Raw genomic sequence first — 16880 nt, 5'->3', positions numbered from 1 at the left:
GTGTTAAAGTTGTCCACCTGATGCTCTGATTCCAAGGCGGCCGCTGTGTCTCCCTCCCTTTCATCTAGCCTGTTCGACCCTGCTCTGTGCAGGCTGAGACTTGTCTCTCCACTCTTCCTTCACACTTTACCTCTTTTCCCTTTATCTCTGACTTTTGGCTAACTGACTGTTTTCTAGTGTGAGAGAAACTGACTAGATGTAGATTGCTGACAAAGTAAACCATTCTCTGCAAATATTAAAGGGGGAATATACTACTGTTTCAAAACAAGAAAAATGAGGAAGTCTTACAGAAGTGCAAGCATGACTAGCGGTTCTTTAATATACAACAAAAGCAGGAGAAATATATTTTCTTTAAACCCTCTGTGCTTTCTAAACAATATGCATTTGCAATAACTTGCAATACCGCTCTGAGTGACTCGAGGAATATGATGTACCGTGAAAATAACACTGATGGCAAAGATTTGATAAAGCAGTACAGCAACCCAGAGATGAAGCCAGCAGTGAAGAAAGCAAACAGCCCCTTTTGGCTATAGTAACCTTTCCATGAAAGCAGGTTTTCAAGAACTCTGGAAATCCAGTTCCTGCAGGAACCTACACATGCACTTTGCTTGGTTAAAAGGATGGGGACAAAATATTGCACTGAAGTTTGATTTGGTATGTGCAACATTCTTTCAGATGGCAAATTGGATGCTGCTATCTATATGAAGTCGAGAAGAATCTGCAGCAAATCTGAGGACAATCTGACCGGCATTTCCTACCATGTGCCAAATCTTCGGACAGATGGATAGACAAGCTGATAGACCGCCTGGTATGACGTGCTACTACAAGGACAAAAAGGAACAAAGGCGTTGATTCATTTTTAAACTCTGAACATGTGTGGCTCGTGTTGTGCTTTGCCCATGGGCCTGCAGATCATTCTAGCAGGCAACGAGGTGCAAGAACCTTTTAGATCTGAAAGAAATAACCCAGATCAACTGTGACTGTTACCTGCTAAGATAATAAATTGGAAGAGTCAGGTGTGAGTGGAAGCACTAAGAAGCAGTGATTGTGGATTCCAGCAGCCGTCCGGCCTGCTGTGTCTGAAGTCGGGGAGATCAAAAGCTGAAACAGCACTCAGTTTTCAGGTGCTAATAGATTGTTTCTCATATTCAGCGAAGTATAATCAAAAAGTATAATCATCTCTTCTAAAAAAATAAAGGCTATGAGAGACTTTTGAACAAACAAGCAATTCGTTTTTACAAGTATTGTAAGGACATAAAAGTTGAGGGGCCAGCTAAGGGGGCAGGGCTATATAGGAGGTGGGCAGTTGCCCCCCCTTGCCCCCCTGTAGAGCCACCCCTGATTTGATTACACAACTAATGCATTGTCACATACTTTTATTTAGCTTCTGTGCTTTTCCAGTACACAAAATAATGTTGTAAAATGTGATATGTTATAGAATAATTAAAGTTTCAGTTCAATTCAGTTTTATAGTGCCAATCTACAATAGCAGTTGCCTTAAGGTGGTTTATATAGTAAAGTAAAGACCTTACAAAAATATAGAGAAACAGAGAAAACCCCAACAATCATATGACCCCTATGGGCAAGCACTTTAGCAAGAGTGGGAAGGAAACACTCATGAAACTGTGAAAGACAAATTATTTGTCTATTATTATGTTATAATATTATAAGTGCTCTCTTACACGAGGGCAGTAAGAACTTAAAAAGATGTTTAAAATGGCACTTTTATAACATTACCGCATCTTATTTTAGGCAAAGTAGATGTACTAAAATGTTAATATAAATAAAAACGCCTGTTCTGAATTCTAAGTGTAACATTACCCAGTCTGCCTCTGCTGGAACTAGTCAAACAATAGTGGTCAGATGTAGTCAGCATTAGAGAAAACACGATACCAAAAACTTAGTAGTAGGTACCCATATGAGTAGACGATTCTTAATAATATGTTTATCTCAAGTATTTAAACAAAAACTGCTTTATCAGAAAGTTATATTAAATTACTGACATCTTCATGGGTCATTTATTTAAAATGTTAGAATTATATTTTGTTGATAGGACACAGTGATTTTATTAGTCAGAGTTAAAGCGGCGCTATCTCGGCAGCTGAACTAACTGCCATCTTCCATATGTAGTTTCTACAGCACCATTTGTAGTTTTTTTTCATGGGCTTGCAGGCTTCCTTCTGTTTTTGTTCAGCATGTAAGGACCAGAACATTTGTAGGCGTATATTGGCCCCTTCAGTTCTGGTAGAATAGCTGCTTCAGTACTTATACTGCCTATGATGGTATGGTACCACAGAAAAACAATTCTTGTTGTGTTTTCAGAATATCGAATGGAACTGTGAGTATCAGTTCTGGTGACATCCTGTAGTCAGTGTTGTAGTATGATATATTTTAACCCAAATCAGTCTGTTTTACCAGAACTTACCATTCAACTGGATGCTTAAATGTAACCAAGCAGTGTCTGAAAATGAAAGTAGTAATAAAAACATCTCGACATCTGAAAACAGATTTGTTCTGTATACATCCTCACTACAGGAGGTAGAGTTTCAAATATGGATGGAAACAGTCACATATTTTGGGTGGGCACTGACATTCTACCTCTTCTACTGTTTAGGCTGTCGACGTGTTGGTATGAACTTCTTCTGAGGAGGAAATTTACAATCTCAAATACCAAAGTAAGACACAAAAATTGCACATTTCCTTTGTGGCTTTAAAAGTAGTGACCTTACTGAGCTTTATCAGTATCAACTAGCTGTAAAACAAAGAGCATCTCTATTGATGGCCAAGGTCTCGGAGATGAAAACTGAGTCATTCTGTGCCATTTGCTAAAGTCTCACCAGGGGTGATGGAAATGAAACACTCCAAAGAAAGAGATTTAGAGAACTTATTTGTCAGTACTTGAGTCATCATGATGCCACACATTCTGACTGCTTCAGCCAACAACCATGTAGAGGAAGAGCTCCCAGCTCTGAGCTATTTTTGTCTTTCTGGCCATCTACATGTATGCACTCTCTTATAATGCATTAAAGCCCAAGGAGGCTAAATTAATTTATTTCTCTCAAGTGAGATAATGGATGTGTTCTGATGCACTTGGCTTAGTAAGCTTCCTGGGATGCTGGTTCTGCTGAGGGAAGGAAAGGAGAGAAGTTAACGATGTAAGACCTAAAACTTAATAGCTTCTTTCACAAATGTTAAAGCCTGATCCTGTGATGTTGTAGCCCACCACTGCACTGATAATGTACAGTAATGGTGAACTCCCGTCAGATCAGGCGATAACCTTTTTAGTGAATCTCCCACGAGTCACGTTTTTTAATTACCTGTGCATCTGCAAGCTGCTTTGCAACCCATCACAACCCCAGTTCCTTCATTTTGTGTTGTGTACTCGCTGATTCGTGTACTGGCTGTTGTCACTGACACGTGCTAGTGTAGCATTTAGCTTGCTTCAGTACGCTTCTCATGCTGTTTACACACATATCTTCCCCTGTTTCCGCAAACTCAAGTATATTGCTTCCACCTTGTACCAAGTTGGACTTCTCATGAGCCATATAAGGAATCCACTATGTATTGTTTTTACCTCAAAAACAGGATTTGCAGCACTTACAATGCAAAACTTCTTGAGGATGGGACAAAAGGTTAAGTTATTGTGTTGTCACATTATAAAAAACATGAAAAATGAGAAAAACATTTTAATAAAGCCTACTAACACCCCTGATAAATATACAGTTATGGAATGGCTATCATATACTTACATAAACCTTAATGAGGAACTGATCAATATAACATTACACAATCCAGTCCCATAAAATAATTATTTCCCCGCCCTTTAGCTCCTGGCTGTTGACATTTATGTCTGCAAAAATGACCCAAAATAAATCTTCAACAGTTCCACAACTCAAAGGCCAAACTGGTGTATGAATATGTTTTCTACAACGGCTGTGTCTTATTCGAGAGACTATGGTCGTCACCCTGCACTGCGCAAACCTAAATCCAAAATTTCACTGTAGCAAGCATGTTAGTTTTTCCACCCCTTCTCCCAAAGACCCAATCACCAGCTTAACCTGCAGTAATACAAGCCAATCATGCTGTCTCAGCCATTAAAGAAGCTTTAATGTTAGCTGTGTCCCAAAACCTAGGCCGCATCCATCCAAGGACCCTGCCCTCGCAGTCTATGTGGGCGGGGTCCTTCGAAGACCAAGAAGGGTGGAAGTGAGCGGCTGTAAAATTGGACAGTCTAGCCTTCAGATTTGCGTCACCAGGTGTCTCGGTGGAGTTTAATAAACTCAGCCGTCTGCTCCTTGCTATCTAAAATATAACAGGACACCGGCGTAAAGTCTCGAACATCTCGCACTTCTGTTTAATCGGTTTTCTGTTCAACATTTATTCAGCTGTGTGAAAACTATAACTTTAATCTCAGCCAAACCGATTTACTGAGGAACAAATAAAACACTGAAAAAAGCCAAACAATAACATTTGTAATTATCTAAGTGACTTATATATCATGTTTAACCTGAGTAGAAAAAGACTGCGGGGGGTCTGAAAATGACGTCCCGGGAGTCCCGTGTTCTCGGCGGCTATAGTGAGCCTTGACCATCCAGACGTCTCTGAAAACGTCGGAGCGCTATTGCAATTATGTGATCTCTTGATAAATGGAGCAGATAAAACTAAGTAGCTGCCGCCATTATTGGAAACTGGAATTGGCTGGGCCACGCTATGCATTCTGGGATAGGTTGGGCCAAGAAGGATACACCCGGCCCATCCTTCAAATCCGGGGAAATGAAGGACGCATTTGTCGGCCGCATTTGGAGCAGCCTTCGAATTTGGACAGCCTTCGTCGCCTGGCTGTGATGTAATCGGCCTTTAATAGTGGCCTACCAACGATGCGGCCTAGGAATTGGGACACAGCTGTTGTGTAGCTTTGCTCATGCGTAGGAAAGGTTAAACCTGCAGTGGGTTAGAGGTTTGATGCTTTGCTGATGACGTGAAAGTTACCTTGTGAAAACCTTGTAAAACTTCCAGTTCAGTGTAAGAAATTTGACAAATATATCCATAACTGATGGACAAGTACAAAGAAGTCTAACATATGGTTGACAGTAGATGAATTTCCCTCGTTTAGAAGGGCTACAGGTCTTTATAAAATCAATAACCAACCAATAACAGCCCAGAGAGTCATCATTGCGTCTTGCTATAACATCTGTATCTATACCTGGAACTTAATGGAAATACTATTTGAAGTCAGCACATTTCTGGTTTGAGTAAGTGCTAGTTTCCCTCCCCTTTTGCTTAGTGACATGCCTGCCATATGGAAATTAAGTTCACTTCAACATGATAGAAATCAGAAAGGTGAACTCACACATGGTTTTATTAACAGTCTGAAGATTCAAGGCGTAATGCCAAAAGATCAGTGGGGTTTTTTTCTTCAATGGTATAAAAAAAAAAAAAGAGAGAAAAAGGTTTTTAATCACAGTAATTTTGCCTTGTAAAAGTAGCTTTCATAAAGGTAATCCTATCAAATAGGTCTGGCTCTCTTCTTGTTGACATGTCACGGCAAGAATTTAATTAAATGTTAATAAGAGAGAGTCTGTGGGCTTTTGTGTCCTATTACCTTCATACTTATTGCTTGGTTCAGAGCCTTTCAGTTCCACTTACAAATTAAAAGTAGATTACTATGTGCAGCGGCCAAGAAACCCACAGACCTCTTATATTATGTGTACAGTTTAACTGAAAACAACTCTGCAGCAGCCTCTATAAGCATTAATGAGTGAATTAATTAGTAGAAAAAGGAACTTCACACTGCGTGGTAACTTGTTTCTGTGCAGTGGAGGTACAGTGGATAACTCATTCATCCCAGAAAACAAGTGACTGAAGATGATAGATTATTTGCTTTGTGATAGGAGCGTGAGGAGATAGAAAAAAATGCCATGGTAATGATTAGTGACTTAATGGATGGGAAATTATGCAGATAGCGTTTTGTTGCTTTTGTGCTGGGTAAGTGAATAATATCTTAAAATACTGTGGGAAGGTTTCCGTCTGCTGATTGAGCTGCAGGGCGAGGCCTCTCTAATCAAAAAAGCTATGAGGAGCTATGAAGACAGCACAGACAGTGCAGGGTTCAAATCCACCAGCCTGCCGGGGCTTTTCCGTGCAGAGCTTCCTTGTTCTCCCTGTGCCTGCATGGGTAACACAGCTTCCTCTCACAGTCAAAGACATGCATGCTAGATTAACTGGTATTTCTAAATTGACTGAAGGTGTGAGTGTGTGACACTATGACAGCTGGGATGAGCTCTAGCCCTTCCCCTGCTACTCTGAGTTGGATAGAATTACAACAATTTCAGAGAACAAATTTCTGGAATAAGGCCTGCTTTGAAACTGTGGCTGCTTTGGCTGCAAAAGACTTCTGGTCCTGTCAAAGTCTAAAGGAAAACGGCTCTTGAACTTGACTTTGACTTCCATAAGCACTTTCATGATGAGTTCATGGACTCAGTCACTCAGTTTGGATTGCACTGAATAAAATCCAGCCAATTTTGTAAATTCTGCTTAATTCTGTGTTTGGGAAAGGAGGGTTATCAAGTTTATCTCCACTGGTTAATGACCATAGATAATATAAAATATGGATGCAGCTACTGTGAGCTCACCCATTGGTTTCTGATGTCTCATTCTTAAGCCTCGGGCGACAAAGAAGGGATGGTCTGACTGTGAAACCACATGCTCATTGGCTAACAGCTTGTAGTTTGCCAATTAAATTAAATTAAATTTGAGGATATAATTTGAAGCTGATAAAAACCCAGAGAATGTACCACTCTCTTTAAAACTAAGTGAGAATCCTTTAGAAATGCCTCTGTAGTGCACACAGGATGAAATTGTAAACAGTTTCACAGTTTTACAGTTCGACTCTACAGTACTGATCTTTTATTTGCATCAGGTTCTTTGGCTCTACTTCAGCTTCCTTTGTTTTCCTCTCTTGAGAGGTTCAATGTGATTAAGAGTAGTTGAGCAGGTAGAGTTGAGCCCTTCTGAATTTTCTACATTTGACCTGTTCCTCTATAAAAGCCTTTTTATACCAGTTAAATTCAGATCTTTTGCTATGTTAGAATAATTATCTGATCAGCAGCCTTTTCCACTTTCTTCAACCTGTTTTGTTTGTTTATGTCATGTTGTCAGGTGACCTTTTGTCAGCTTCGGCAATGGATGGCATTTATTTTTCTGACCAAATGCCAGCTCGTCTGTGATAATAGGCACTGTCACGTGCGCTGTCACGGCTGCACAGAAAAAAAAAAAACCCTGTGCCTGCTGCACTCTGCCTCTTTAGCCGCCAACATCAATCCACAGAAGTTTAAGAAAGTTTCCCAGTGTTGATTTTGTATGAATCTCCTAATCTTCATTAAGCCACAATCCATAACATCTCATTAGAAAAATCCTCAATTGAGGCTGAAGCTGAAGTTGCTATTGAAGCTTGAAGCTTGAAGCTTTGGCAGAAAACCCAACAAAACAATCTGTGGTTAGAAGGATCAGTAAGGGGTTTAGAAAACAAATTAAATCATGGAAATTGCTATATACACTATTCAAGGGAGAAAAATCGTTTCCTCTGCTTGGCTGGTCGGCAGCTGAAGCCTAGGAGCCGAGCGGTATAGAAAATAAACACCATAAATCAAGATGGCCTGATGCCCACTCTGCTGTCCAACACTCCCGCCAAGACAGGCTCCTCTGATGCCCACTTTCCTCCATACCAGCTATTCACACAGACAGATAGGAAGAGTTATAGCTGCTGACGGCAGCCATGGCTGTCAAAACCATCACTTAATCACAACAACCACAAGCAAGGGATCGAGCGAGGACGACACCTCTTCGCTCAACCTTTATACATCAGATAAAAATGGTGCTTTTATTAAAAATGAGATATGGTTTATCTCAGTTTGCTATGTTTGGTAATTATGTAGTTATCGAAAAATTTATCAATGCCACTGCGGCGGTCCCTGCAAGCATTTTCACAGTATTCTCACAGCTACAACATTAATATACAAGGAAATACAAGGCTATAGAGATACACGATATAAAGATTTTTTAGGGATGTGTAAAATATAATCAAAAATTTTGTAATTAAGAACAAAAATAGGAAAAGCTGCGTTTTTTTTTTTATCGGTCATTTGGAAAATCTGCAGGAAGAGTTGAGCTGAATTGACAGAAGCTCAATGGAAAGACACAGGAGTTAATTAGTGAGAAAAGCAGTATTTAAGAAACTTCCAACAATTGAGAGACAAGTATGGTGAACTCCTGAAGGTATGCCCTGAATTTACCAGGAAAACAGCTGGATGTGGAAGGTAAAACCTGCATTCCCAGCAAACAGCAAGAAAATGAGATGAGAAAAACGGGAGCACCTCAGAAAACAAAGGATTTACAGTGCAGTATATTAAAATTTACCCAGGAATAGGAGGAAATAAAAAGTAAAGGTCTGCTCTAATATTAGCATTTTTTAATATGTTGGGGTTTTTTAACACTAAAGGCCACCAAGGGCGAAAATACTACTTCGTGCCCTCGAAATACTTATTTGTGGCCACGAAATATTATTTCGAGGGCACGAAATAAGTATAACGTGCGCACGAAATGCTAATTTGTGTGCACGAATTGTGTATAACGTGGCAACGAGTTACGCATTTGTGGCAACGAAATACATAACGTGTGCACACCATATTGATACAATTCCTGGACAGCTGCGTAGAGACATAAGCATAAGAGACGGTATGATTGAGTTTTATTTTAGACGTAAGTACGACCTGGATGCCGGGATAGATTTTATTGTCAACCAACTGCAAGGGCCTGGGAAGGATCACGGTTATCGGTCAAGTGTTTCGTGCCCACAAATTAGCATTTCGTGCGCACGTTATACCTATTTCGTGCTCTCGAAATAGTATTTTGTGGGCACAAATAAGTATTTCGTGGGCACATTATACCCATTTCGTGCCCATGAAGTAGTATTTTGTGGCCACAATTTATTTATTTTTTGGACCATGTCATCAGAGGGGCTCCGTAGGTTTGATCTCCACCAATAACAAACATATCGGACTCTTTAGCTGCCTAAATCCCCATTAATCAACTGAATAGTAGCAAATTACTTCAGAAAAAAAAAGAAGAAGACATTTATTGGCGTGGTACCATTTATGATCTGGTTTTTAGCAATATGCTTTAGAAATACTTCTGGGATAAAAATAGTTGTAAGTATCTCTTTCACTTTTTTTAACAGTGGGATGTGTTAAGTTGCTATTCCACAGCCTTTTTGCCAGTATGTGTAGGTTGACACGAGAGGCGGCTTCTTCAAAAATATTTAACTCGACAGTTATCTTACCGAACCTGAGAAAATACTGAAAACACGTCAGCTGGTTTGTATCGATCTGCCCTTTATAACCTCGTTAGAAAGTAGTGACAGATGGCTGCGCAGTGAATCATCTGTTCATCTAAATATAAACCAAATGCAAGGCAAACACCAACAAAGCAGAGACGCTCGACTGCGAGTGTGCATGCAAAGACTGCAAAATCTTGTAATAGTCATCATCATCAGCATCGTCTTGGTAGCTCACCTTGGCTTTGTTAATGGTGCAGTGCAGTGCATTGTTCTCCTGGTCATACAGCAAACTGAATTCCAAGGTTCCCAGTGTAGCTGTAAAGACAGAGAAAGAAGCAGGAAATTAGTCTTAATGGCACATAAACAGAGTTGCCGGGGGAGAGAAGACATTCAGCTTTGCTTTGATTTGATCATTATGAAGAAAAGAACGCATTTCAGCCACTAATTTCTTCTTCAACATGTAACTGTAAGAAGCAACACAGAAGTAAACATAAAAGAAAGCAGCATGAATCTGAGGGGGATCCAGTTATGTACTCAGGGCCACGCCTTAATCCTGTTAACAAAAATATTTTAGATTTCATAATCCCAATTTAGTTTGATTGGAGAACTGAGGATAAACCCTGGGCTAGCATCGTTTTACTTTGCAATTCCCATCCAATGTGGTCCAACCTGTTGCTCTTAATAGAGCAAAAACTCATATCCTGCTGACCCGTGAGTGTACTCTTCACAAGTTGACCACATTGTAAGAAAGTGAAGAGGAAGGGTGAGAAAATATGTGTTTAATTAGAGAAAGTGGAGCAGAAAGCTGCCAAGTGCAGAAAGCTAAAAAACAACATCTCTTCTTTGCAGGTGGGCAGCTCAAGTGTAAAGAAACAAAAATGCGAAAATCAGCGTGCGTATTTCAGTTGACGTCTCGGATAAAATGGGCTTTCTGGGTGAAGCAGATTTGAGGCGTGTGTGGGTTTCAAGAGACCTCACACACTCTAAATGATTGAGCAGTTCGTAAGGAATAAATTCAGTCACACTTTGATATTTATGAGCAGGGAACATTAGTTTCATGGTTTTGCAATTGTACTTTTAAGTATTACCACCTCCCCCACACTTTACCTCCTCTTACAAACTCGTGCTATGTGGGAAGAAACACAAGCCGGCTTTTCTAGAATGATTTTATATCCACGGATGGACGCACTGAACCGCAATATCGCAACTGCAGTGAGAGGGATATCGGCATTGTTGGGCTCAGCCAATAACATCTTGATTAAAGAACTGTAATGTCCTTATCACAACCACCGCCAGTCAGCGGCGGGACATTGGAAAAACAGCATTCTGGGATTTTAGACAGAAAAATTTAACTTTTGTTTAACCATTTGTGTTCACTGTTGATTTTTTTTTCACTACATCATAAACTGTGGATGAATTTTTATTTACCCAAAACTGTATGATTATGTTTACACAATAATATCAGATAAATGAAAATTAAAAAAATCCACATTGTGTCTGAATGTGGATACTTTCAGCACACTTCCATGTGGTACAGTATCCACTCCATTGCATGGTTTGTGAGCTTGACAGGGTAGTGCTGTCAAACCGAACACACCAGAAATGACAACAGCAACACCTGATTCTCAGCTACCACATGGAAACACACTTATTTATCCAAATATTTAACCAGAGTTTAAGAATGAAAACATAAAAGTGAGAAAAGTTGTGTAAAACAACTCAAATAAAACTATACAGAACTCTGCTGAAGAATAAAAGCGGCTAATGCTGGAGACGTCCACATGTGAAAGGGCACTTTGTTCCACCGTCTCGGAGCAGCAACTGCAAACGCCCGATCTCCTCTGGGCCTCGGGACAGCTAGGAGCATTCGCTCAACAGACCTCAGGGATATAGAGGAAGTGTGCAAACTTAAATGATCAGAGAGTTTAAAAAGGTGCCAACCCATGCCATGCATATGTAATTTCACTTGCATGTGCCTTTTAATAACCGTGCTGAAGTGTTTTTGGACCAGCTGCAGTCGGCTAAACAGAGACAAACCGACACCTGAAGCAAACTATTGCAATAATCAACTCGAGATGACATAAAAACATCATGTGCTCTCTCAAAGTCTCTGAAACAGAGGAATAGCTTCCCTTTTGTGAGATAAAAGCAGCTAGTTTTAACGACAGCATTAATGTGTTTGTCAAAACTTATTTTGTTCCTCATCCTTAATCCTGGTCCAGTATATTTAGGTAAGGTTCACTGGTGTATTTGGTAGAATTATATGAGTTCTAGTTAAATATAAGGGTAGGCTAGACCTTCAAGCCTGAAAAAACATAAAGAAATTATACTTCGGTAATTGGCTTGACGGGTATTTCAAGCTTCACTATTCACCCACAGAGACATACCTCCAGTTAGTTACAGTATTTATCAGCAGTTCATAACATTTTTTATGTGGTTGCAATAGTGCAACAGCTATTTACTGTAAAAGATATGAGAAGAAATGAAAATTAATGGCAACTATTATGGTTCTCTTAGCTTTCTGTCGCATGTATATAATGGTAAATGGCCTGTATAGCGCTTTACTAGTCCCTAAGGTCCCCAAAGCGCTTTACACAATCATCCACCCATTTACACACTGGTGATGGCAGCTACATTGTAGCCACAGCCACCCTGGGGCGCAATGACAGAGGCGAGGCTGCCGGACACTGGCGCCACCGGGCCCTCTGACCACCACCAGTAGGCAACGGGTGAAGTGTCTTGCCCAAGGACACAACGACCGAGACTGTCCAAGCCGGGGCTCGAACCGGCAACCTTCCGATTACAAGGCAACCTCCCAACTCTTGAGCCACGATCGCAATTGCGATGTTGCGTGCTAACGTTAAACGTAACCAGCATGCCAAATAATGAAATTAGTGTAATCCACGCTGCAGAGTGCTCTAAATTCTCAAGTTCATTTTTTTTTCCGAAAAAGTATCAGCAATATATGATGTCAGAGAGCAGATATCACTAATATGGTCAATACTAGCTGTGAGGGGCAGCCAATCAGAGGAAAGCTGGTTTAAAGAAAGAGAAGCTAAAATGGCTTGATTCAAAGGCCGACTGTAGGATAAATAAAGACTACTATTAATTCTGAATTATGTAAAACTATTCCTGTAGAAGCCAAGAATAAAATGAAAGAGTTGGAAATGAGCCCTTTATTTTAAACCTGTTTACAGAATTTCATTTCTTCATATTTCTCAAATGAAGCTCGACTAAGCTGATAAGATGCAGGATGCTTTTCATTTTTTTAAACCAGCGGACAACATGGCTAGGATTGCTATCAACATTATTACCCCTTAAGAGATTTTGCTATCAATAGCTGGTTAGTTTCCAAAGCATTAAATACAACGAGTTAGGAATTAAGTTCCAGTTTGTGATAAGAGCACTCTCCTAAAGGGCAGAGAATCAATGCTGCTCCAGAGAAAGCTGAGCTCATCAGCAGTGACTGAGCCTCTTTACCGCCTCCCACCCCAACACACACAAAGATGAAGGCATTTAGCTTCCTTTTAGTTTACCGACATGATTAATGGGGATTGTTCTACAATCACTGTGTACAGTCAGTGTTGCTTTGCGATGCCAAACTGCAAAACTGCCCACTGAAGCTTCGACTTGTGTCCACGACATCCTGGAAAATATCAGCCGATGTGCAAACATTAGAGGATTCACCAAATTAATGTTGCAGAGCTGAGCTAAATACGCAGTCAGTTTGTGCTTTCCTTTTACCTTAACTGTCAAACAGTCAACGTTTGTCATGTACTTTGAAGAAAATTTAAGTGATGCCATTTTGTAGCTTGAAAACGATGCAGCTGCAGTGATCTTAAACTAAATATTTTTTCATGCGCATACATTTTCTCAATTGAGTCAGGCTGTAACCTCCCTGTTTTTATCAATCCAAGCACTGATTTGTCAGATTGTTTCATTACATGGAGAAACATTCAGACACTGAAGGGACATCTGATGTACTTTTAATGCTGAAAAAGTCCTGGACACAATGTGTTTTTTTTTTATCTAAGAAGATTAAAAGTTATGGTTCTTCCCAAATATTAGTGTCACAATAAACACTCATCATACAACATATTACTTATTTGCACCATGGTTTGGTTTGAATATTTCAGAAACTGCTGATCTTCTGGAATTTTCCTAAACAACCACTGCAAAAGAGAAAGCACCCAGTGATCCACCTTTCTGGGTGACAGTGTCTTGGTGATGTCAGAGATGAGCTACAGCAGCAGACGAACACACTGGGTACCACTCCAGTCAATTAAGAAGAGGAAATTGCAGCTACCATTCATCAAAACTGGAAAACAGACTAGAAAACCATCGCCTGGTCTGACGAGACTCCGTTTCTGCTGTAACATTTGAATGGACACATCAGGAATCGGCTTAAACAACATGAAAGCGTCTAATGTCTCATGTTGTCGGACATATTTTCTTAGCACATTTTGGACATCTTTATACCAGCTGAGCATTTTTCCAATGCCACAGCCTCTCTGAGAATTGGCGATGACTGTGTCCATCCCTTGATCTGATTGCTGCTTCCAGCAGGTTAACACTGCATGTCAGCAAAGCTCAAATCATCTTAAACGGCTTTCTTTATGACACCGGGCTACACAGTATTATGAATTACGTCTTCAGTATCAATGAACTCGTCGTCAGTCACCAGATTTCAAATCAGCAGCAACTGTGTGATGCTGTCATGACCGATGAATGGTTCCAGAACATTTCTGAATCTATGCCAGAAAGAATTAAAGCTGATCTGAACGGAAAAACGGGCCCAACCTGGTATTAGCATGGCCGGTAAGTGCGCATCGCAATATTATTGACAATAAAAACAACATTTCAAAAACTGAAATATTGCAAGTTAAAATAAATAACCAAGTCCCAGTTTTATTTAATTATTCATTTATATCCTGGTTCGATCCCAGCAGGAGACACGAATCCCTTTGGGGTTGTGTCAGGAAGGGCATCTGATGTAAAATGTGCCAACTCAAACACGCTGAGCTACCCACTGTGACGACCCTTTGTGAATAAGCAAGCACCCAAAAGTAGCTTCATTTATTTAAAAAAAAAAAAAAAAAAAAGCCACACACAGAAAAAAATGTTTCAAAAAAAAAAAAAAAAAAAAAAGAACACCAGCATGCATTTTTGGACATTTTTTCTAGATATCGCAATATCAACATCATCGTGAAATCTTCTACGAGTAGTGAAAATCGAGTAGTGTTACGGCCTTGTTTCCAAACATTTGTGTCATGAGTTATAATGAACACTTTAACAAGACTTAACACTTTGAAAATTCCTTCATTTAGTTATTGTAAAGTGCAATAATAGATAGATTTGACAAAAAGTACATGAAGGCACTTTCTGATGTGTTCAAATTAAGTCTGTTCAGGCCTTTGTCATGGTGTTGCAACAGCCATGAAGACCAACAAATTCTTGCAGCTCAAATCACACACAGATCTCACTGTTTTTAGAGTAAGTCAAGTAGTTTTTACCAGAGTTACAAAATTTTTGTATGTTCTAGTTTTGTTTTGTTTTGGTTGGTTGGCTGGCTGGTTGGTTGGTTGGTTGTTTTTTGGGGGTCGGTTTAGTTTCCAGCATGGATTTTCTTGTTTAAGTTTAGTTTTTATTGTTTTAAAATGCTCAGTTTTAGTGAAGTTTTTTTTATTAGTGTTAGTTTTAGTCTCTTTTAATTATTATTGCATGGAGGGTATATGTCAGAGGTGAGATTTAGGAAAATCAGTGTTAATACACACGTCCATCAAAGCCACATCAGGGAACTTGTAATAAAATTTTATTTTTTTATTTCTTGTATTTTAATTTAATTGTAGCTTCTTTTTAAAGTTCACAAAAATCATTATAGTTACTTTATTTTTCCCCATTTTTGTTTTCGTTAAGGTTTTTTAAACATCTAGTTTTAGCTTTGAGATTAGTTTCAGTTAACTATAATAACCTTAGTTTTTACTATTATTTGGGGTTTGGTCAGATTTAGGCAGCAAAACTACTTAGCTGCTTTTTGGAAAAGATCATGTTTGCAGCTGTGTGATGTGAAATCTGTAGAAGATTATATTACATTATGCCTCACCACCCTGGAATGACACTGTGATATAATATTTTTATGACAGCAGGCTACACAGTATTATAAATTAGGTCTTCAGTGGCGACACAGTTGTGATCCTCCTTTAAAAGGGTCTCTTCCGTTTCTTAATGGATAGTTAAACAGATTTAATGAGTCAACGAGTTTCACTGTGACATGAAGACAAACAGAGGTGTACTTTACAGGAGGATCTTTACGGAGCCGAAAGAACAACACACGGTTTGTCCTCCCATGACCTCCGTCAGGACATTAATGTTTAATTTACTGTGACATTGCCTGCGTTTGTCTCTAAATTCAGGCTAACAGTAGGATTCTATTAGCCACTTTGTAAAGATGGTGCTTGTAACACTACTTTGCACCCCAGATGCATGAGCCATCTGGCTAGCTGTGGGGTACAGCCCACTAAGATGCAACAGTGCTGTGAACTCAACAGGAGTATAATAAAGTGGAGTCATTTTTTTCGTGCGGCAGAATCATGTTCCAGTCTTGCTGCGTGCCCTAATTTCTGTGGCTCTCAGGAAAAAAGGTGATAGGTCTAATTCAATTTCAAGTAGCTACTTAGCAGCACTGAAAGCGATCATTACGCAATTATCTGAAAAGATTAATTAATTACATAATTGCCAGTAAAGAAAAGAATTAATGAATGTAACAGTTATTGATAGCGCAGTCTTTTATTAGAAGCCGAAACACTTTCTTTAGTTTCCTGATTTCTGAGCACAGAAAGAAATATTGTCTGTGCGATGCCAGTAAATATGCTGAATCAATGAGATGCTGAAATACTGAAAACATTAACCAGCCGAGGAGTCTGCTGTTGAAAACTGAGGCTGAATCAGGTGATGTGATTGTTTCCAAGCGAGTGAATGATGACAAGTGCTGAAAGGCTGTTAAAATGTTTACAGCGTCATCATTTCCTCTACCAAGTATGTTGTTCCTGCTGTGTCTAATGATTTATGTACAGAGCGATCACACTGCCTGTTATCAAAGATAGCGCTCGAAGCAATGTTTTGAAGAAGACTCATCTACCTTTGCTCCTTTCTTTCTTTTTATTTTCTAAAACAATGGATTAAGGCTTTGAAGTGACATGGGCATTTATAGAGGGAACATTTGCTAGTCAGGCCATCGATTAAAAGTCAAGCGCAAAACCACATCACACTTTATGTGTCAGCACCACTTTATCACTTTCAAACATTAAAGTTTAATCACATTCCTTGTGTGGACATAAACTGTGTTATGAAAAAAAGAAAATCAGAAAACAAAGATAATCTATTAGATATGCCTCTTCAAATGCTTGCTAATACAGATCAATACATTTAGACATGTAGACACACGGTCAACATGACCTGGTTTAAACCTGAGCTTCAATGTGGAGAAGAAAACAGATATAAGGGACTTTGAATGTGGCATAGTTGTTGGTAACAGATGGACTGGTGT

General features: G+C 39.4%; 1 protein-coding gene across 6 annotated transcripts in view; it reads right to left on the bottom strand.

The window, feature by feature from the left end:
- The window catches only part of doc2b (double C2-like domains, beta), a 194680-nt gene that overhangs the window by 86493 nt on the left and 91307 nt on the right, over nt 1-16880 (bottom strand). For all 6 annotated transcript variants that reach the window (XM_082550111.1, XM_082550112.1, XM_082550116.1 and 3 more), the window contains one exon: nt 9570-9649. In XM_082550111.1, coding sequence (XP_082406237.1) covers nt 9570-9649 — 80 coding nt within the window. The remainder of the gene's footprint in view (nt 1-9569; nt 9650-16880) is intronic.

Source organism: Aulonocara stuartgranti, assembly GCF_965226115.1.
Source record: "Aulonocara stuartgranti genome assembly, chromosome: 10".
NCBI lineage: Eukaryota > Metazoa > Chordata > Actinopteri > Cichliformes > Cichlidae > Aulonocara > Aulonocara stuartgranti.
Note: the sequence above shows the minus strand (reverse complement) of the source record. Positions and strands in the feature narration are given on the sequence as shown.